Source organism: Synchiropus splendidus, chromosome 18 (genome assembly GCF_027744825.2).
Source record: "Synchiropus splendidus isolate RoL2022-P1 chromosome 18, RoL_Sspl_1.0, whole genome shotgun sequence".
In the NCBI taxonomy this organism is placed as follows: domain Eukaryota; kingdom Metazoa; phylum Chordata; class Actinopteri; order Syngnathiformes; family Callionymidae; genus Synchiropus; species Synchiropus splendidus.
The window spans coordinates 4,231,988-4,255,138 of NC_071351.1; the positions used below are offsets into that span (position 1 = coordinate 4,231,988).

A 23,151-nucleotide genomic window follows, 5' to 3' on the forward strand; every position below is an offset into this window, starting at 1 on the left:
GCTGTTGGCCAGGCATGTGAGTCGGTTCTTTAATCTCCACCAACATAGTATATAGTGGCAAGTCAACTGGCAGAGTGAGTACTGAGGCAAACTTTGTACCACACCACTCCACCTGCCTCTGTGAGCCTCAGTCACACCTGACCTTTCCTACTGCCTCTCATGGAGGGCGACTTTTCACCCTGCAGCCGCCCACCTCCAAGAAGAGCTCAGCTTTGAAACCTCACTCAGGATGTGTTCCTCACAGATACTTCTTTTTTTTCTCACAAATCATCCTTCAGACACCTGAAGAGAGAACTCAGGGCCACACAAGCCGCTGCAGTAACAAGCAAATGCGACGAGGGGAACGAGTGCTCCTAACTCGTCATACACTGCTTCTAAAAAGGGCACTTCAAGTTCACACCTTCTTTTTATGACATTTTTGCATCAGCAACTTATAATTCGCAATTTCCCTTCCAGCTACCTACAAACGTTTACAATAATACAGTACAATGCGCCCAAGAAGTGCCAGGGAAGTCACATAATTGAGAGATATATAATGATACATTTCACCAAACAGAGAGCAGAGTCCGAAAAAAGGGTGTCGGCAAGGATGAAGGGGAAGGTGTACACAACTGTGGTCAGCAAAGTTGGATGGTTTGGAAACAGTGGCACTGAGGAAAAGACAGGAGGCAGGTGTTTAGGAGACAAAGTCAGAGAGGCTAGATGGAGATGGTTTGGACAAAGAGGAGATTGATGGAGGTGGTGAAGAAGGACATGAGGAAGAAGAAGAAGAAGAGAGCAGAGTCCGAGAAATGTCCACATAAAGAAAGCAGAAGAAATATACACCACATAATCAATCGCTTCATCTATTGGCATCAAGAAACGGCTTCCACCATTTATCCAAAATATCTGTTTGAAGTCTAAGCAAGTAAGTCGTACCATCTGATAGATTTCTATTTCCATTTTGCCATTTCATTGTAATACATTTCAGAGCAGCTGTTAGTAGTATCTTGCCAAAGGTAGATGTTTCCCCTTCCCTCCATACACATACACAGGAATCACACCCAAAACTGCTGTTTTAAAATCAGCTCCACCGAGTAACACATTCAGGAACTTGAAAATGTTTTGCCAGAATGAGTACAGTTTCCGGCAAGCCCAAAATATGTGAGTGTGAAGTTCAGACTTTTCGTTGTTTTGCTTGTCTGGTGTCCAAAATTCCAAATTTAAGAGGTGTGTGTGTAAGTGGGTTGGTTTTATGTGTGCAAGTGTGAATTTGTGTGTACTTCTAATTGGACGGCGGCAGAGTCAGAGCTCTAAAACCATGGAGGCACCACTGGGTTAAGTCTCCACTCTGAGGAAATCCTGACAGGAGAATGTCAAGCATTTGAAGTTGCTAGGAGTCGAGACAAACTTTGGAAGTGGCACTGAGGTCAGAAGCCCACGGTGTGTGCTGTGGTGGGAACAAATGGACCACAGCTCCTGGTACTCCATGTGCCACTGCACTGCTACAGACCAAAACTTGACGCTGACTTGAGTCGTCTCTCCGGACGTTTCATCGTCTCATCAAATTAAGGTGACAGAGAGTAATGAAATGAATGACGTGCTGCAGGCAGTTACACTCCCCGGCCACCCTCAGGTCCCGGTCGAGCACAGGTGTCAGAATCCTCTTCATCAACCTGCTCTTTTCTCTCACGTAATCCTGCTGCTGTTAATTCTGGCTTTCTATCACGGTCTCCAAATTCCTCCTCATTGAACGGCGACAGAAGAGTAACAAGGCTGAGCGAAGTAGGCGGCCGACAAAAGCAGCAATATGCCACCGGCTGCGTTTGTGAACAATAAAGACGGAGTTATAAATGGCGGCCACTTGACGTCGCCCGAGAGGACTGATGAGATTGCTGTTCACTTTTAATGAATAAAGCCTCGAAAGACAGACATGGGAAACGACTTGGGAGAGAGGAACCAGTGGAGACACAGCGGAGAGAGATTCAAGGAAAGCTTCGTATAAGAGAGGAAGAATCTAGCATATACTAGAGCTGCTTGTATTTGTAGCAGCAGAGCACCATACACTGATGAGTTTATCTCAGGCCTCCACTTGACTAACGCTACTACACTCCTGGTTCAGACAGTGAGTGAGTGACAATGGTCTACTACCCAAATCCGAGCGACGCTCTCTTGATCTTAGTTTGTGGTCAGAAGGACAACCAGGAGCATCATTTTGGGTTGATGACGCGCAGATGCTTTACCTGGCAGCAGCCCAGAGAGGACTGGAGTTCGAGACAAACCCACAAGTTCTACACAAATTCTACACTCCTGGATCAGGAGGATGAGCCAGAGGGTCAGATCCTCAGAGGCTGACACTTATGGCGGCCTGTTCCAGGTCTCGCACTGAAGCCAGGTCTCCCTGCACATGACACTTCTCATGCTATACTCGTGACATCACCCAGCTCTAGACTGCCCCCTTCTTCTGGGTCTCTCGGGTCACTTGACCACATGCAGAAAAATGGTTTCAGCAGAGTACCGTGTGGTGATGAACATATAAGAATGATAAGTTATCTTGCATCTGAAACAGGCAGCAAGACAAAAACCCACCGTAGATATCTCATCAGCAAGACCACCCAATTATAAACGTCTTTGATTGGAGCTTAACATCAAGAAAGGCTTTAAACGTGGCAGTGAATCACCAAAAAGTAGGTCAGCTCCTGTTTTAGCTGCTTTATGAATAAAAAGTGACACGACCAGCTTCACTCCGTGGACGTTCCTCTCTCTGCTTCTTATTTCTACTCCCTCGTCAGCAGAGGGAAAGGCAACATGTTTGACATCTGTCTTCCGTCCTAACTAGAAGCTGCCATGTCCCATCAGCCTGAGGAGACCAGCTCCAAGGTGCAGCAAATGGGTGAGACGGTAGAGACCCCTGCTGGACTGAGCCTCCTACTGCGGGACTCATGAAATGTTGAGACAGCTGCACTCTGATATTCTATCAAAACATCAGGAGGACTGAGTTAAAAAAAAAAATCATTTTAACGAAAGAAATATAAAAAATGAATTTAAAAAAATCCCTGCATTACTATGTTCCACCAGAAAAATAACCAAAATTCAGGAGTTTACGTTAAATAAGATCATTGAGATTTTTTATTGTAAAATAAAACAAAAACATTTAATATATTCATGTAAAATCTATTAATTCATGAGAAAAAAAGGTTAAAAAGCTAACAAGCTCGTAATTTTTTTTATCTAAATGATCCGCATTCTTTATAAAGAGCAAGATATTTGTCGACTTACTTTATTGTCACACCTCTGAAAGAGAGCGGTCAACAAAAGATGCTCCGAGTCTAGCTCCTTGTTATTCTGCTGAAAACAAATGACTCCTCTCTACTACAAACACAACCCAGCAGGTACAGTGTCGCTGTTTATATTAGACAGCAGTGACTCCAGCAGTTCGTAACCCTGCAGAAGCCTCATTAAAACGAGCCCTACAGCGCCGCCTTGCACACACTCCCAAAACTGAGTAAAAGGAAGCTGCGACCTTGAAGTTGATGCAAACACCTTCGGGAGGATCAAGGTTTCAGTTATCACCTCTCGCAGCAGGGATTTAAAGCCGACTGCTGCTTATTAAACTAACATTTTCAATTATTGAACTTGTGTTTTCTGTTGTTATTGCGGAACATGCAGCACTAGAGCTCAGCCACTAGAGGGTGATGAGGCAGAAACATGACAGGATTCTTCTTCAGTGGTGTTTTTATTGAGATTATTAGTTGAACATTTAAACATGATGGCTGAATGTTCCAGAGGACTTGACTGTCGTCTGCATGAGTGTCCCGAACTCCATGTCCACACCAACCATTGTGGGGAACGTTTTGCGTAATTCTTGTGGCGCAAAAGTGGAGTGAAAGAAAAAGTCTGAGTGTCCGTTCCCACTATTCAGGGTCGTCCGCATCCAGGTTGATGTTGTTTCCGAACTTGGCGTAGAGCTGCACCTTGAGCTCGCCCAGTACCTGCTGTATCGACGACACGCGGTCCTCCAGGCTCTTCACTTCCTGCTCCAGAGTTTCCTGTGGTCGACAAGACCATGCTCAATCACATGACCAACAACTGCTGCTTTCACAAACTTCTTTATTCACACATATTTACAAAGATGAAAACAGTAACCAAAACTAAAAATAAAAACATTGGCAGTGAAAACATCTTTTCCAGCTGAACTCTATCTAGACTCGTCTCCCAGAGTCTTTCACAGACGGTCAGTCGTTTATCAGTCGGTGTTCAGGCTGATTCTCTGCCGCTGTTTTCCAAATCGACAGGCAGGCGTGCATCAATCAGTTTGCAGCTCCAGCGCTTTTGAAACTTTATCAGGGAACCCGTCGGCAGCTGAAAACCCAGATCTATCTGGGCTCCAGTCTGCACGCACATACGCACACCGGCAGGCTTCGGTCGCAGAAGGAAATGTAAGCACTCGTGTATTTTTGCACATCTGTGTGTGTGTGTGAGTAACTGTGTGTGTTCCACTCAAACAGTGTGAGTTGTTTGCCAGCACATCTCTGTAGACGGCGCTGTGATAACACCGCTGAACTCTGCCGTTGGCTTCTATATTTGAGATTTGCTGCTGACAAACTATGTGGGCAGTAGGAGACGAGCGGCTGACAGTATAACACAGATAATGACTGAGTGACAAGACGTGTAAACAATCTCAGACTTCGACTGAATTACACCCACTTCTTTAACTGCGGAAGGCAGAAATCACCACAACTATTAGAAAATACAATCATGAATGAAGCATTCTGCTATCTATCACTGCATCTGCACTACATGATGTTTTGGATGAATGGATTGTCATCCAAATCATTTGGATGATTAGTGGTGAACAACTAGTGGTAGTTGTGCACGATTCTGAATGCTGAGCTTTTTCTTTGAACCGCTCACTCGACTCGTAAATTCGTTAAACTGACCTTGGCCGTGTCCAGCATCTCCTGCGTCTCCTCCTGGCTGTGGCTAATGAACGTGTCGCCAATCTGGTAGGGAATCACCTCCACGTCGTCGTCCAGCATCATCAGGTCATCGCTGGCATCCTGCAGGTTCTGCAGTGTTTTCTGAAAGGAAGCGTCGGCGCACACAGTCAGAGGACGTGCCAGCAACAAGACGCAGCTCTGAATTGTTTGCAAATACAAATAATTCTGCTTCTCAATTGTATTTGCAATTGGAATTATCTTTCACTTAACATTTCTCCAGTCAGTGGGGCACTTAGTAAGTACATGGCAAAATACATACACATAAAGACATCTGAATTATTTATTCTTCTCACGAGCGAATTAATTTAAAGTGGCCAGATTGTGTAGCCTATCCATAGAAAGCAAATCTCATACTCTCAGAGCGGCTTGACCCCAGTACGCAAGTCTCAACATAAGTCCGTCAGCACAGTGATGGAGGCAATGGTACAGTGTGGTCCATTGAATCTATGATTCTCTGTGGGTTCACAAAGTGACGCATGAAAGTCAGTAGTCGAGCGACTGAAGTGTAAGGTCTTGTGGTGGCTGATTATTAAAACTCAATTACTCAAATATGGGCGAGCATGGCTCCTGCACATTCCGGTTTCATCTGAATGCATTCAGAAATGATCAACGTGTGGGGAAGCATAACAGGGCTCCAATAATTCAAAGCAACTTAAAGGTTCAAGCGATTTGGTTCACATAAAAATACTGGTACCAAAGTTAAAATAACGTAACGGGATGTATTCTGAACAATTTGGATCGGCACGTTCTTTTCCTAGTTCACTGAGAAGCATAAAGTAAGCTATGCGTCAAATATATTCCACCAGTTATCTTAGCCACCGCTTAGTGACATGTACAGCCGGACTCAAAGTGCAAATTTGATCAATTGATCAGGAGCCACAACAGCAAATTTCCTCACAGATTGCTTCACATCAGTCGCCTTTTGCACCGACCATACTGCACTCAACGACAAAACCAAGACCCAAAAATGATTCACCTTTTTTGTTTTGATTTCATTCTTCAGCTCAGTCACTCGACTTGTGTTCCTGGCAAATTTATTGATTTTCTGCTGGTCCTCAAATGTGACGTTGACATCTTCGTTCGCCTGAAACAAGAGAGGATGTTATTAAAGGCTATGTAGGTAGAGCTGGTCTTAAAAAGCAAGAAAATAATCATCAAGTTTTCTTTCCAGCATTTTAGGCTAATCATGAGCAGTAATATGCAACAATTATATTTCATATATATATCTACATTTATGTATACGTAAATAATCTAGAAATCATTTGATTTTAATCTATATAAATAAAACTGAATGCAAGTCCGCTTTCTCCCTCAAACTAATAAAGGGACCAGATCAGCAGAATATCTGACAGTTCCATTTACGGTCAAGCTTGTCGGCTCCTTAACTGCGACTGGTGGGTGGTGGCTAACTGGGGTTGCCGAGATTAAATCTTCCTTCTCCAGGATGCGTGAATGCACGTGGTTGTCAGAAATAAAGTATCTATGCGGGTTTTAACAAAATCCTACAGTAGCGGCATAATTATTATCAGACATATGAGTTTGGGTTAACGAATAAAAAATGCCGGCTAATGTTGTTAGCGTGCTAGCTACTTCGGCATGCGCTGCCCTGACATCCTCCAACAAAAGGCGGACCTCTGCGTGTTTTGAATAAAACACGGTGCCATTTTCAAGTCAACAAAGCCGGAATGACTCGCGGTAATGAATGTAAACCTTGGACGTCAAAGCTAAAGCTAAAATACGGGTTTAATGCACACTTACTCCTTTCACAGTAGCTGCCATCTCTACTTCTTCCTCGCTGCAGAAAGAGCGACCGTCAAATCGGCTCTGTACCCACAGCGCCTCAAGCGGGACACAGAATAATCGCACTAGTTGATATCTAGGTTTTTACAGTTATCGAAGAGGAAAAATACAAGCAGGAATAGAAAAAAACATCGTTTAGAACACCTCAATTGTGCATTCATTTTATAATTGAATTTCGTTCTACCTGTTTTGATGGGTCAACCGGAACTACCGCTCTGTCAATATTTCCTCAGCAAACAGGACTGCACCCAAGTTCAAATATTGACGACGCACATGTGTAAAGCAGGGTACAATTAATTTACAGAGGGCAAACATGACTATCAGCTTAATACAGATATCTTTCGCCATCCACTTACAGAAATGGAGAAAAAAGGTTTTCAGTGATGGAACGTCATGGCAAATAAAATCCCAACCAAGCGACATTTGAGCACAATGTCCTGACGTTTCTTATCATATCCATGTGAGGGCTCCATTTAAAGAAAGCTTTCCAATAACAATTCATTTAAAAAGAAAATATATGTCATTGCATTAGCGTTTCATCAGCTGTTTAAAATGTATTCAGAGCGCAAACAGCTGCCTTATCAGGTCAGTTATTCAGCCCAGACAGAGGTTAGTAATGAAATCATGGAGCAGGAGAGCTGGGGTCGAGAGGCAGAGGACCACCGGACTGCTCTTCAGCCCACCCTCACACACACACTCACACCAGCAGTTAACTTTACCACAGATTTGGGTGAGAAAGGAAACCAGAGAACAATGAAACCTTCGACCCCACCGCACTGTCGTGTTGTGTCATACAAGCAGTACACTCAGTCTCTGTGAAAACATCAGACTCAAAATGTGAAGAATCCATCACCACTGTTGGAATCTGTGGAGACAAAGTTGTGATTGTTGCCACACATTGAAGTAGGAGTTCCCTCTTCATGCACTTTTGATTTGACACAGCTGATGAACTTCAAATGATCTCTTCTGGAGGAACAATGGCAGAAGCTGCTGCACATCTTGGAAGGCCACAGACGTTCGCACAGACATAAACGTGACTCGGTTTCTGTTAGTATTGTAGTCAAGACCGTGTGAAGAAGAAACTTCTTCATTCAGTTTGGTCAGGTCTCCTCCCGTATGGTCTTGGTCTCGACATGGTCCTCACACGAGTGTAAACCAAAAAAAATGATGAGAATTACATCTATATATTCTTAAAGTAATATGAATATATTTCTTCTTCGGAAACTGTTTTGGCTGGCTCATTCTCACACTTTGCAACGAGTGGATCTCAACATCACCTTCACTTGTCAACAACAACACATCAACTTGATGGTCTCTCAGGTCGTGATGATATTGACAGACTGTGATTAACTAATCATGGGTCCACGCTGCAGGAACCCTGACCTGAGACAGACACGCCCACGTTTTAAAAGGCACACATATAGTAGCCCTGTCAACACCCGAGTGTACACACACCAGTCCAGTGCTCAGACACACACACACTTTCACCCTTGGAGCAGGATATCCCCCTTCAGGCTGCCAGAGACTCACAAGGTAAGTGCTTCAGTTTTCATCACAGCAGTGACTTCATGAAGAAACTTCACGCAGCTTCTCTCTGTTCAGGAAAAACGTTGGGAAAATGGGAAACGAGCATTCCAAGACTAGAGGCCTCAGCAAGGTAAATCTGTCCAGCACTGGGATTTGGCCACAGTCGGCTTCCAATGAAGTTTTCTGCACAGTTAAGCTGTCACTCACCTGAATGTTTCATGCAATATTTCTGAATATTCTCAATGTCTGATGGCATCTACAATCCGATATTTAATTCCTTTTTCATAATAATGAAATAACAAAACATGCTGTTATCTAATTTTTCTGTTCAGCCATGATACATTTATTGACTGATCAAATAATGCCTGTCAATACTGTCTGTTATAAACCTTGTAATATCCAACTTTGGTTTAAATGATTTTTCTCTCTCTCAGAAAGGAGCTGCGAACGGCCATGTGACCATCAGAGCCAATGGAGTGGCTGTTACTGGTGAGTTACTTGCATTGATATACCCTGACTAAAAGCTAGCAGGCGTCCACACTTGCTTCTGAATGCATCCTGAGATTTGGACCCCTGACCTTTACATGCAGCTCCAGCTAAGCACAAGCCAGACCACAGACAGACAAGTGACTCAGATGCTGGGCTACACCAGTAACTCATCCTGGCTCTTGCAACCTAAATCATTCCAAATGAATTATTAAACGTGATGTCACGTAACGTATCATTGATGACTGACTGATGATTTCGCTGGTCATGTTCTGTGAGTCCGAGAATGTGCTGACGTAGGACCCCTGAGACTCAGAAATCAGAGGGTTCCCACGTCCGCACCGGATTAGAGATGAACTCGGCTCACTTGTGTGCAAACACCATCCTCTCGCTAGCCACTTGGTTTTGGACACTGGGATTTGAACTGCAGGCGTTTCCTTGGACAGAGGCTGTTTGAGGAGTCAAGCCGCCGTGACCTCCCCAACCCTTGAGTTTGTTTTGGAGGACGATGATGTTGACGGAGCTGACGGGCACAGTGATGGATGACATTGCAAAAATTCCATATCAAATGGGAAATTTATACAATATGACAACTCATTATATTTAACTGAAATGATTTAAAATGACCAAACTCATTTCACATCTGCAAACATGAAGCCTCACAAAGCACCTCACTTGCAAGTTCTAACAGGAGGATGCCAAGTTGTTCCCAAGCCAGAGCAAATACATCCCATCCTGGATCTGCACCTGGAGCTCTACCCAAATGGAATGAGTCTGGTTTAATATAAAAGAAATGACTCGATCACCTCAGTAAAGAAGTGGGTAACCAAGACTGAAAACACCATTCCCTTGCCACATCTCAGTGACTCCTCAAACAAGACAGCAACTCACTTACACAATAGCACAGGCTTAAAGGTGCTGAATCCCATATCTACCGCTGCACACTGAACTTCAAATCCAATAAAGGATCGAATGTTCTTTCCTTCCAGCAAATGGTGGAACTCCAGCCAGTCAAAGTGGCAAGTTGTCAGCCGTAACTTCTGTGGAAGACTCAACTTTGTCTGGATATGTGATTGTCCAAGAGGACTCCCAGCAAACTGAGGTGGTCACAGATCAAACAGACGGCGGACCTCCGACCATCGAGCCAGAGACGGTGAGTGAAGGATCTTTTTTTCACTTGACAAAATGCCATAATGAGAAAATAGATCCTGTTTACTCTTGAGTAGGTACAGTTATCTCTTCACAGTGATCTGGTGGTGCTCGATAGAGTTTGCTCACTCACTGCAAACATTTCAGGAAAAATATCTAAATGGAAAAGGGTTGTAAAAGAAGCAGACCATACATTGAAACAGCTATAGCTTATACCTATAGCTTTGTCAATATTAATGATCACGAGTGACGCTTGTTCATCAGCGTGGAAGGATTATAAGACCTTAAAGGACCTCCGTTATTTAGTTATTGACTTGGATATGAAGATAATTTGTTATTTGTGATCAAGATGAGTGGATCAAATAATCTGCTGAATTCAATTCGGCAGTAGCGCCACAAAGTTTCAGGTCATTTGGAGGTGTAATTCTATCCAACCATACGAAGAGACGCTTTTAATTTGCAAGTTAAGCACAACTACACCTGGTCACAAGCTGCAAAACAATCAAAAACCCAGGAGAGTTTTCTGGTGCACACATTTTAATATACCTTCATTTACGCTTTGACCTTGTCTTTAATATTCCTATCCACCGCTAAATCATCAGAAAAGTAAATAATATAGGTTCATACAGGCTGTTAGCTTAGGTTAATGACAGCGCCGTGATATAATGACCTAAATTCTTTCAAGAAACTCGGCTTCAAACGTTCACAATTACGAACTGCTCAGCTATTGGATGACGTTGATTCTAGTGACGACATAATTATGCAAAATACATTCTGATTTAGCAAAAGCTGAGGCAAATAAAAGTGCATTTCTCGTGCAGAATGTCTCTGGACAGCTAATACACACAATGTGCTCAATCTGCGAACATTTAACCTCAAACCATGTGCAATATTTCACGATACACATGTACAAATAACTTAAATCATGTGGTTGGCTAACTTTAACTCAAGCATTTAGTGAGCAACAATATGCTGCTAATTCCTCGTGACCAAGGCAACAATCAAAGTATGTTCTTCTCCTCATGGCATCTTGTTGAACCGATGTTGTAACAACTGACCCTCGATCCTTTTTGTCTTCTAACCGCCCTCCTCCAGTCTGACCGTCTGTAAACATATTGATTACCTGTAGAATTCTTCAATCTTATCACCTCAGCCTATCAGAAGCCCTCACCTCAGAGGAACGGAAATAACACTTTACTAATGTCATCACCGGAACAATCGACACTCAGTAGCGCACGTCAATACATCCAGCATCATGTGAGTGTGTTTAACCTGAAAGTTGTTGTTGACACGATAGCTCACAGTGTGTTGACCAGATTACCGTGTTGACTCAGCAGCAGCCAGTTCAGGGAGCCACATTAGAACCCGCCAGTCACACGGAGCTTTGAGAACCACTGAAGAGCTCTTACTGCATGAACATCAGACAATACAGTCAATAAATCCTCATTTTAGGCGAGACTCCTTTATCATTTTAAACAGGCATAACTAGTGTGACTCATCATATCAAACAAAGACCTGCATTCTATGAAATGATAATGTTAATAACATGTATTGGTCAAGAAAAACATTTTCATTCTTTCATGGACAGACATTGACAAATGTAATTTAAACATCCCTGATTCGAGACATTTTAGAAAAAGTGGCGTGAGTGAATCACAAATAATGATGACAAAGTCTGATCCACTGAACTACGTCAACAACAACTTTTCTTCTTCGTTCTGCCCGTAATTGGCTGCATGCTCGCTCTGAAATCTAACAAAAGGAAGCCTAAGATGCGCCTTGTTTAAATCCGAATATTGGTTTTCAATGAAGGACTCCGATCAGTGTGAAGAAGGAGATGCTGCTGTAATGTTGGAGGATCAGGCACAAGAACAGGAACACTGGAAGGTTGAAACTTCCACTCAAACTGAATCAAAAGTGGAAGCACATATGGCAACACAGACCGGAGATGACGAAGCGGCGGAGAGTGAAGTCATACAAACGACTGGAGAGGACACCGTAGGGAACGTGGACCAAGGCACGAACACCTTTAACACCGATGATAGGTTTGTGTTCAGAGCAGAGAGGGTTCAAGTCAGAGACATCAGTCCCACACCCGATGAGACGATAACCGGAGGGGTATGCCACGCTGGAGAGTCAGAGATGTGCTACAACCTTCCAAAAGTTGTGGCAGATGTTGTCGAGGCAGTTTTCACAGTGTCAGCAGATGACACAGATGAAACAGAAGATGTCATGACCAAAGAAGCTGAAGAGAGACGTCTCATTGGAAAACTTGGTTTGGAATCCGAACTGTTCAATCCTGATATCATTGAGAAAGGGCGGGTTTCTTCTTCAGGTGAAGTATCTGGGACCACACAGTTGGAAACGATTCCAGAGGCTGTTCTTGAGGAGGCCAACACGACTGATGAAGTGGCACCCTTTGACGAAGAGGTTCCAGAGATCCTTGCAGATGGGGCCTCAACGTGCTCTGCCACTCATGAAGACCCACCCAACGTGGAGCTACAGATGGAATCTTTTCATGATTTGGGGGCAGAAGGAGCCCCCATGGCAGTTGAGGAAATCCTTGATATTACATCAGCCATTGACTTGACACACTCTGACAATCAACTTGGAGTAGAGGAGATCATAAAGATGGTTGAAGATGATAGTGACACACCAAAATGCACCGCTGAGAGTGAGGAGTCAGCTGAAATCCCACAAGAGATGGAGACAGAGATCTGTGGTGGAGGTGTCTCTAGCATTGAAGAAGTCACCCAGTGTGTGGCGCAGGACTCTGACCTTGGAGCTGAGGAGATTGTAGATGTCTCTCTGGCTTCAAACAGTGAAAATCTGGACTCATCCACTGGCACACATCCATGTGAAAAGGACAGTGGTGACAGAGATGCTGGAGAAGGTCCTTCCATGGATGCCATTGAGGAGCTTGATTCTCTTCTAACTGCAGACCAGACTACTGTAGTTCCAGTCAACGATGAGACAGTCATCAAGGAGATGCCAGAAGAGGCCATTGAGACACTTTGCCAAGCACTCCAATCTTGTGGCCTCACTGCTGAAGCACCGTTGACATTTAATGACCTTTGCCCACAGCAGGAAGACCTCATTTCTGCTGAGGTTTTCGTGCCTCTCACTGCTGAACTGTCAAGCATTCCCAATTCCGAGCAACAAGTTGATGCAGCAGCAACCTCCAAGCAGGATGAAGTCACTGTCCAAGAAGCTATTGAGTTATCAGAAGGATTGGATGAAGCTCCACAAAACATTGAAGAAGAAGGTTCCACAAAAGAGGACGGACCACAGGGAGATCTGTCAGGAGATGCCGTGGCTGAAGTTGCAAGTGCTGATAATGAGACGATTCAGGTTTTGGAAAACATAGTTGTGTCAATTGTTGAAGCCATTGGTGAGAATCTAGAGGCCATTGAAAACATTGTGGAGGAACTTAGTGGTGAACGAGCAGAAGAACAAGGAGCTGCTCTGGACAACACAGACAATAACATGTGTTGTGATGAGGGGTTGTTGTCCAGTTCAGATGTTTCTGATGAGAAGACCCACCAAGGACAACCTCCAACTGAGAACGAGCAGAGCCCACTGGACAGCGTGATCATCACTGCTGAACTGCAGGTGCCTCCTTTAGTAGAGCAAGACACAAACATTCCAGATCCAGAGGCCCCCACGGAAGATGAGGGATTGTTGTCCAGTTCGGATGTTTCTGATGAGAAGACCCACCAAGGACAACCTCCATCAGAGAATGAGCAGAGTCCACTGGACAGCGTGATGATCACTGCTGAACTGCTGCTGCCTGCTTTAGTAGATCAAGACTCAAACATTCCACATCCAGAGGCCCTCGCTGAAGATGTCCAGAGCTTATCAAGAGGTGATGGAACTACAGAAACAACGGTGGAGATCTTATCAGAAAATATTGATCCAGTCACCAATGCTGTTCAAGAAGTGACCACCCAAGCGTCTGTGAGAGAGATTAGGGAATGTGAGGGAGAAGCAACAGGAGCTGATCCAGCATTGTCAGAGACCGCAGAACCATCTGGACAAATCAATGCAGAGTGTCCGGAAAATGCAGCCGTTGTAGTGTTGGAGAACATCGTTGGCTCCATTGTCGACGCCATCGAAGAGAATCTGGACGTCATTGAAAACATCGTGGAAGGTCTGGGTGGTGAAGAAGCTGGTTCCGGATCAGTGGTGGCGATGGTCCCTGAAGTTGCCACAGAATGTTTGTCAAATGTCTCCGCCATCATCAACGCAATCAGCAACTCTGGCGGATCTGAACTCGGGACTCTGGTGAAGACGGTAGCGGAGCGCGTTCAACCCATCATCGAAACCGTCATGGATACTCGACTAGATGTTGCCATTTCAGAGAAGGCGGAGCCAGAGGTGTTAGCAGAAGAAGAGATAGCTGTGGCAACAACTGACAATACCTCGATCAGCATTGATTCTCTGCTGATGAAGCTGCGGTCTGCCTGCGCCTCAGTCGTTGAGGAATCGTTGTACAAACTTCAGGGCTTGGAGATCACCTCGCTGGGGTACACCATCACTCTGACCATCCACGTGGCTGCCAAAGAAGAACAGTAGACTTCAAGTTAATTTGTGTGTCTTAGCGGTGATCTAACTTTTTAAACTATTCAAATAAAGGGAACGCTCAGTTGTGTTTCATTCCGACCCACGATCATACTGCATTGGGAGTTTTTTAAAAAAAGGCTTTGTTAAAATGATATTCGGGTGCCTAAATTTGACTGATATCTTTGGGACAAACTGAAAAGGTGGACTGTCAAACCAACAACAGCCAAATAAAAGCTATGTGTGTTTGTATTCTGCAGTCACTCCACTAAACTGGAAACTAGAGAGTGACATTTGTCACATGACATGTGCCAAATATCAACGTGACATTCCCTCTGATGCTATTAAACTAAACCTTATGCTGAACTGGAAACATCACACAGCATTTTCTTTATTTTCAGTTGAATATGAGGATAGAGGTGCACCTAAGAATTTATTAGTACTTGTGTGTATCCACAATGGTTCCTACCCACAGTCCAAAAACGTGAGGGATTTTATTCTATACGTCTCCTGTGATGGACCACAGCCTCTGGATTCACATTCACGAAAAAAAGCAGCAGACAATGAATGAACAAAAGTCCTTGTGAAGATGAAAATATATAAAATATATAAATGTATAGCAAAAATAAGAGATCAGGTAAGAATAAAAAGAAAAATCCACATGAAGAAAACTTGCATACCAGTGAAAAAGAAAAAAACTAAAATTTCAACTCTCCCAACATCAAAAGTGGTGTTGAGCAACAAATCATCACTAGGGCGGAGACACTAGCTTCTGGTCTGTGGCTTCGTGAAACACCACTGCACCCTGAACGATCAACCGTATGGTTGCACATTTTACTCTCCGTGTCCATGGTATGTGAGATGGAAGCAAACCCTTCACTGTTGCTTCCCATTGGTCATCAGTACTATTGTGTGAATTGTGAAATTTGAACTCAAAAATCAAGAAGAAAACCTGAGTTCAGTCCAGAGTGACCTTACAAAGATTCATCCTCCGACATGTGTCCGACAGCTCGGTCTCTTCTGCGACATAACTGTCACACATTTTTGAATATCAATGAGTGTGGGCGGCGCACACAACGCTCATAAAAGGCTGATTGTTGACAAAACGCTGAGTAGGCAGAGGCATGTTTGGAATTGTGCTCGCGTCTCATCAATGCTGCGATTAAGAAAGGCACTTGTTACTGGCACCTCGGCTCCTCTGCTTTATTCTCCGTGGCTTTTGTAACTTCGTCAGGAAAGTAACACACCACGAATATTCTGCTCAAACGGAGTCAACTGGGAGAAGGATCCAGCGATGAACTTCTTGAAATCACTCGTAAGTTATTAACGCCTGGCTGTTTGCTTTGAAAGGTCAAGTTGTCTGCTGATTGCTAGTGTGGGACAATACGTGATGTCAGGTCACTGTTGGACACAGGGAGGCAGGAAGATCCATCTATAGAAAACAATGTTCATTATGAATGATCCTTCGTTCACCTTTTGAGACTAGGTGGGATGGAATAACATTTTGGGGGTCTTCTAAAATCCAAAAAACAGTCTCAGAACTGTTTTTGCCACATGAATGATGACTGAAATTCTGCAGCAAATGTTGTGAAATATGGTTGAAATTTTGACATGAGCGGACACCGAGCCTTCAGTTACATTCTAAAAGCTGTCACCGCCTATTTTCCATGAACCACTCCGCTGCAAACTCAAGACGACATGTTCATGAAACCGATACCGTCGTATGTTTACATAAAGCAGTCATTAAAAAGATGAAATACTTGGGATTATTTTAACATAATCACCCATCTACACGTCTCATGATTTGATATTAATAATGGACCGACTGAGGAGCACCTGAACACAGCAGCAGGAAGTGAACTTGTAACTATCCAGTGGTCATCACATGACTGCAACATTCAGGAATGAGGGAAGGAATAATCAAATGACTTCTTAATAGTGGGACTGAAGTCCAACGATCTTCTCATCTGAGATCAGGAGGCTCAGCAGCTGAGGCAAAGAGGCCAAACGTCCCTCAAACTTCCTCCAGCTCTTCAACTGGGAGACATTATATCTCCAGCCTGACCCAGCCGTCCACCCAGCAGGACATGCAAGCTCCTCACTAGGCAAGCATCAACTGGTGCCTTTCAATACAGATGAAGCCAAGTCATCCACCAGTGACTCAGAGTAGATCGGCCATCCAACCATTCTCGCTGTCTTATCTGAGATCAGGTAGCTTGGGCACAAAAAAAGAGTCACAGACACCTCTGGCAGCTCTGCTGGGTAGTACCAAGGTGTTCCCAGGTCAGCTGAGACATGAGACACGTGAGGAACACCTCACTCGGGAGGGGCCCAGGAGACAGGATATCAAAGCCTCCTGAACTTGTTTATCCCGGTACAGTTGAAGCTTGGTCATCAGGCTGAGATTCAAAGTAGATCTTTGCATTCAAAGAAGCAAGTAAAGAAGGTTTTTTCTTGACCATGTTAAGAGAACGCATGGCCACATCCCGCTGGAAAGTGACCACGCCCAAAACTGACGTCTCTCCACTCTGACATCGTGGAATCTCAGCCCACAGTTGCAGCAACAGATGTGACAAAATGATTTTGGACGATCATTTTACAAAGCAATCATTCACCTAATCAGGGATTAAGGTCAGGTAAGGTGAGCGTGAGCTTGGTTAGGAAAGCTACGGTAGGCGTGACGCGTAAGGCTTGCAGAACAGCTTAAAATGAAACTCTAAACCCTTGAAAGGTTTCCGTGAACAGATATCCAAAACCAAGCAGCTGGTTACAGGTGTTGCGTGGTGTCTCTTTAGATCAGCGACATTTGTGTGACTTTATTTAGGCCCAGGCCTGAGAGTTGCGAAGGTAGCTCCAAACGAAGCCCAAAAAACAAGCCTCCTTTTGTATTTCATCTTCATCATGCTGACTTTTGGACCATGGAGGGTTTCTGCAATAATCAAGGCTCTGAACATGTGGGAATGTGGTGGCCCATTGTTGGCCCCGGCCCGTGAGCTCACAAGGCTGGTTTGTCTTCCTGGAGGTTCTGTGAAGATAAAGCGAGGGCAGGCCTACGCCATCGCCTGAAGACAATAGCGGTCACACTGAGCGTCCTGTGCTGCACTGGCCCAGTCAGGGTCGCCAGTGTGCGCCAGCTAGTTTATCATAATGGGCCTGTTTCTGTGCCCATGAAAGGCCCCTGTCTTAGCGCGCTGATCATTTAGCTGTGTGGCTTACATGAGGAAGTCAGACACTGGCAACAGCACTCGATTACACAATCATAACATGCTGAGTATGGCCTCCTCACACTTTTCTTCAGTACTTGACTTGATTTGAATTCATATAATGTCCAAGCGGTCTCGCAGTAAATGGGTGATTCAACTAGTTTCATCCACAAACACGTCTTCATCGACTGATATATTAAGAGGAAGCTAAAGTGAGTATAATTATCCTCAATTAATCCTCAATTATCCTCAAGTGGATATTTGTGCCCCATTCCACTGCAAAACATGACCATGATTTTGTGTTTTGATGCTGAAATATTTGATGGTTTTTGATGGACTGTCTTTCCTTTTCCCCATAGAACATTCCCACTAAAACACCCAACAAGGAATCTGCTTCTCCAGCAACGTCGAGAGCAAAGGTGGATTCAGTTTCTGTCCTCCTGCACTTATGTTTATAACAAAACTCGCGATATGCTTTCCATGTTTCATGCACTCATCATTTTTGCCTTCATTGCCACATATTCAAACCTTGTATACACAAGCACATGGGAGCTACCTTCAACTTTCACTTTTCACTCAATACGATTATTAGACAATGTAGTCCGTGTAGTCAGTTGTGCAATGAACGGCGACCTCACGTGGTAATTTTGCGCACTGCATATTAACGCTCAGACATATCCCACATCACTAAAACTTCAGGCTCTTCAGTTCAACTCTGTTTTCTAGACCTTGTTTTGCTTTTTTTGCTTCATCATTTAACCTCCTCTTCATCACCTGCTGCTTTTCTTTCTGTTGTTGCGCAGCCTGAGGCGGAAAACGAGCCGGCGCCACCCTCAACTGTGAGCAAGTTATTATTAACATCCTTTGTGTTTAATGCAGTCATTCCAATGCATTATTGTGAGTTCAGCTCACCAAAAAAAAACCCCACACTTTTTGGATTGAAATAAAATGTAACGGAGAGTTTCACCTGAAAATAGAGGAAACCAAAGACTCATCTTTTATATAATATAATATAATATAATATAATATAATATAATATAATATAATATAATATAATATTATTATATTATATTATATTATATTATATTATATTATATTATATTATATTATATTATATAGAAAGAATCAAGGAAAACTCACATCTCCTCGGATGAGTTAGTTCCCAGATGAGGAACCCTTGATGTGGCGAGTCTTGGCTCCATATCTGGATCATATATGCCAAAAAGAGTTCTCCTGGAAACAGATGAAAATTCAACATTCTCAAACCTGTTTGTTGACCAACAAGCTGTTGTGACTTGTCAAGTTAATGTAAAGAGCACGGTGGCAGAGAGTTAGTTGAAATAATATTTGTACTACCTCCACCAGTTTAAACATCCCTTCTTGTATGACCAGGATCGCTCAATGACATACTCTATATCTTGATATAGAGATAGTGACGCCACTCTTCCTGTTCACAGGCTGCGTCGGATCCCCCGGCAGCATCCAAAGGCATGTCCATCCCCCCGCCACCGCCCCCAGAGCCACCCAAGACGGAAATCAAAGGCGAATCAGCTGCGAAACAGTCACCGAAACTAGAGGCGAAAACTGCGGCCAAAGGCTCTGTGTCGGCCAAAGCCAAGCCCCCAAAAGTCTCCCTGGGCAGCTTCTTCGGTTCAAAGGTCAGCCAGGTCACACGTGATCCCATGAGGGACTGAGAATCTTCTCTGTGAAAGAGATGTCACTGGACACTAATCAAATTAATCTTCAGCCGTCACAATAAACTAGCGTGTTAGCCGCCCTCCACTAACACTCACCTTCCCTGCAGGTAGCAAAAGAGCTACAAACCGCTGAGGAGCAGGTGGCAGAGCTACAGGTAACTAACTCAGCATGCTCTGTTCCAACTGCTGCGCGACAGTCAGAGAAAGGATTTGATCCATGATCTCAAAATAACCATCAAGTTTTTCCTCCCCAGGACACGGCAGTAGAGAAAGCCCAGGTAACGCTGCCGACAATCTGGTGTTCAGGGGTCACTCTAAATGACATGACCTGATTGGGTTCTAACTTGAAGTTTTTTTTTCTCGTGTTGCACTCGTTCTGAATCACACACTCAGGCTGAAATGGAGGTAGGAGGTCAGAAAGTGTCGGAGGGGCTGAACGAGCTGCAGCAACTGGTAGAGGACAAGGTAACGGAGGCAGAAATGGAGCTTAAAAGCCTTACCTACGTTTCATGAAAATAATGGAAATACTTAGTTTTAAAATCAGTTGGAATTCAGAGACATTTAAAAGGTGATCTACGATTTATCACAGATGGAACAGGAGGCGTCACAGCTGGTGGCTGAGGCCGAGGTAATTCATTAAACACTCCTGAAAATGCTGAGGTGGCTTTTTTGTGAAAATATCTTCTGCTACAGAACATTTTTTCAAGCGCTGAGATAAGTTTGGCTTAGCTACAACTATGGGAGTGTTGGGAGTTTGGTGCCAGTGTTTTCCTTTGCTTTCTGGTTTGGACATTTGGGCTCTTCAGGTTCTAGTCTCAAACTAACATCTTTCTCCTGTGAACTGGTCTCTTGTTTATTTTTCTCAAGTGAAGGTGGCGGCTGTTTCCCTACCGCTACAGCTTCAGTTATTAATGTCAATTTTTCTGTCCTTTTCCTATTGTTTTTGTAAACTAGAAGAAGGTGGACCCCTCAAAAACTGGGACCCTGGAAGCTGCTGCCAAACCAGAACCACCTCCGCCAGCACAGGATGAGAAACAGGCAAATATGAAGTTCTCCTTCTTGGATTTTTTCAAGTTTAAGGTAAGATAATCGCTTGTCAGAGGCAGCGGGGCAGGCTGTGATACAGAGGACTGCAGAGCAACATGCACTTTTACAGCCTCTTGGACCCATCAAGACGACCTCCGCATCATCAGCAGCAGAACCAGCTCCGGCAGCTAAAGCAAAAGAAGAGCCAAAAGTAGCAGTCAAGTCTCCAGAACCTCCTGTAGAAGCCAAACCGGCCCCAGCGCCCCCTCAGGCTGCCGAGGCTGCCGCAAATTCACCCAAAAAACTGGAGAAACGGAACTCCATTGGACTGTTCTTCAAGAATCTGGTGAGAGCTGCTATGACTGTCCACTAGGTGGCAGCAGGCAACCTTCAAATATGAAACACTAAGCCAGTTTTTTTTTGTCTTTGAATCGGCACCAAGAGCTCTTTCTCCACCCCCAATCTGACTACAAAGCGGAAACGAAAATGTAATGCAAGTCGCTCAAAAATAGCTTTTATACCATATGGTCACTAAAGTTAGGCGTTTACATGAAAGGAACTTGATTAAAAGTGACCAAACATAAACATCTGCGTACAATTGAACCACTGGAGCGACAATACATGCATTAGGAAATTCACTTCTAAACTGTGAAACATTGAGAGAAAAGCTGAATTGTGATTCATAAAAAATATTTCTGTGTGATGGAAGAGGTGAATGTAGCTTGAACAGAGATCAGTAACAGCACTAGAAACCACACACAAATCAAACAGTTAACTAAATGAGTAAACATGACTGAGGAAAAAAAAAAAAAAAAAAAAATATATATATATATATATATATATATATATATATATATATATATATATATATATGCAGAAAAGTTGTATTTATTGTTTCTTATACTGTGTAACTTGAGTCATATTGAAAATTACATAATTGATGTAAAAATGTAAAACATTAAAAAAGGTTTGTTTTTCCCATGAGACTCTAAACCACACACAAATCAAACAGTTAACTAAATGAGTAAACATGACTGAAAAAAATATATATAAATATATATATATATAATATATATATATATATGCAGAAAAGTTGTATTTATTGTTAGAATATTCTTATACTGTGTAACTTGAGTCATATTGAAAATTACATAATTGATGTAAAAATGTAAAACATTAAAAAAGGTTTGTTTTTCCCATGAGACTCATATAAGATGGAGGACAAGTCATGCTGAAGAACATCAGCATGGGTCCCAGACTCACATTCAGGATTCTCTTGGTTCTCTGCAGAGTCAGAAACGAAACTCCACAGACGCAGGGATCCAGACGGAGTCGGCGCCGGTTTCTGGAGCACCTGAGAAGACCAAATGAAAGCAGAATCAACCCTGAATCCCGCTGTACATACTTCCCCTACTGTCTGATCTCAGACCGCATTCTTGTTTCCAGAATCAATCTACGATCCATATTTAATCCGAGCGCTCTAGTCGATCGTGTCGAAGTTAACTTCAGTCAATCCAGATTTCTGCCTAGGACTCATCCACTCAAATATCAAGGATTAAAAGCGAATGAATATTGTTGAGGAACCCGAAAAGCGCCTTGTTTCATATGCTAACTATGGTACAGTTTGACATGCATGGGAACAAATGCTGTCTCAAATGTTCTACTGTTGTATTCCAGGGTTTAACGTAAGCTTTAACTGTCCCAGCAAAGAGATAGTTGAAAAAAGGGGAAGTGCGAGAGTTTCAGAGGCATGTAAAATGATGTTAGCTTTATTGTTGATACTGTCTTCCATGTTACTTGAAGACTCTACTTCAAATCAAACAACATTTGACCAGTTCATATGCAACGTTTTAACTCCAATCCGTCACTAACTTTTTCCAGTTGCTTCTGTTCATCATGTCACATATTTTATAAATGATATTTTTTCAAAACAAAACTGGCTTCACCTGAGATGTAACCCCAAAGCATCAAACAACAGAAACAAGGGGGGTCTGCAGTGGTCAGTGGCGATACTTCTGGGTTCCCTTGGAAAGTGTAAATGTGACCCATGCGGTGCGGGAGGCAGGCAGTCATAATATTATGGTCATCCCACCAAACTCCCTTATAGACACCAAATGCATGCATTACTCAACTCTCTCTTTCTTTTGAAATAACAATTAAAAACATGGATGAAAGCCAACATGGGTGAAAGCCAACATGTCTGCGTATGTGCAATAATGTGCAAATATTGTGGTATTATAGCATTTATAGCTCTGTGGGATTTAAGTCTTCGTCGCACACGTGTCGTGTCTGCGTATAAAAACAAAATCACCAAGTGGTTCTTCCTGTCATTTTGTTGGTCTGTTGTGGTGTTTGTGTATCTAATACTTTGGTTTGCGCTTGTGTAATGACTGTTGTATTAAAGGCAATAAACACATTCCGCTTTTTTTGTTCTTTGGCAGCAGAAAGTTTAGTTACATGACATATCTCAGTGAACTATCTGTGGGGCTTCATCATCCCTGATGAGCACTCCATATAAAGACACAGTAAGTCTGAACAACCCAAACAACCAAATAAGATCACTAAAGTTCGACCAAATAACTCATTCTTTTTTGCAATTCATGTCACTAAATATTATTTTTTAGTTCATAAATCATCGCCATACTGAAAATATGGAGAGTGAAAATCATGTTCATTCTTATTTCATTCCTAGTTTTATTAATTGACTTGGATGATTTAATTTAA

The 23,151-nt window shown here is 43.2% G+C and overlaps 2 protein-coding genes across 3 annotated transcripts; one reads left to right on the forward strand and one right to left on the reverse strand.

Moving 5' to 3' along the window:
• Positions 1–3,696: 3,696 nt before the first annotated feature.
• Positions 3,697–14,389, reverse strand: pfdn4 (prefoldin subunit 4). Its single transcript, XM_053848356.1, has 5 exons — positions 14,363–14,389; positions 6,738–6,818; positions 5,956–6,063; positions 4,920–5,060; positions 3,697–4,028 (listed from the first exon to the last, which is right to left on the reverse strand). The coding sequence occupies exons 1-5, from the start codon at positions 14,372–14,374 to the stop codon at positions 3,894–3,896; spliced, it is 477 nt and encodes a 158-aa protein (XP_053704331.1). The 5' UTR covers positions 14,375–14,389; the 3' UTR covers positions 3,697–3,893.
• A 1,221-nt stretch (positions 14,390–15,610) lies between these two features.
• On the forward strand, positions 15,611–22,836 carry bcas1 (brain enriched myelin associated protein 1). 2 transcript variants are annotated; one of them, XM_053848351.1, is made up of 11 exons: positions 15,611–15,816; positions 18,064–18,123; positions 18,508–18,543; positions 19,162–19,362; positions 19,509–19,556; positions 19,656–19,679; positions 19,795–19,866; positions 19,991–20,029; positions 20,356–20,481; positions 20,558–20,773; positions 21,718–22,836. In XM_053848351.1, exons 1-11 carry the CDS (start codon positions 15,796–15,798, stop codon positions 21,796–21,798), a joined length of 924 nt encoding a protein of 307 aa, XP_053704326.1. In that variant the 5' UTR covers positions 15,611–15,795; the 3' UTR covers positions 21,799–22,836. The 2 variants fall into 2 exon arrangements, with proteins under 2 accessions (XP_053704326.1, XP_053704327.1); XM_053848352.1 differs by lacking the exon at positions 18,508–18,543.
• The last annotated feature ends 315 nt before the right edge of the window (positions 22,837–23,151 follow it).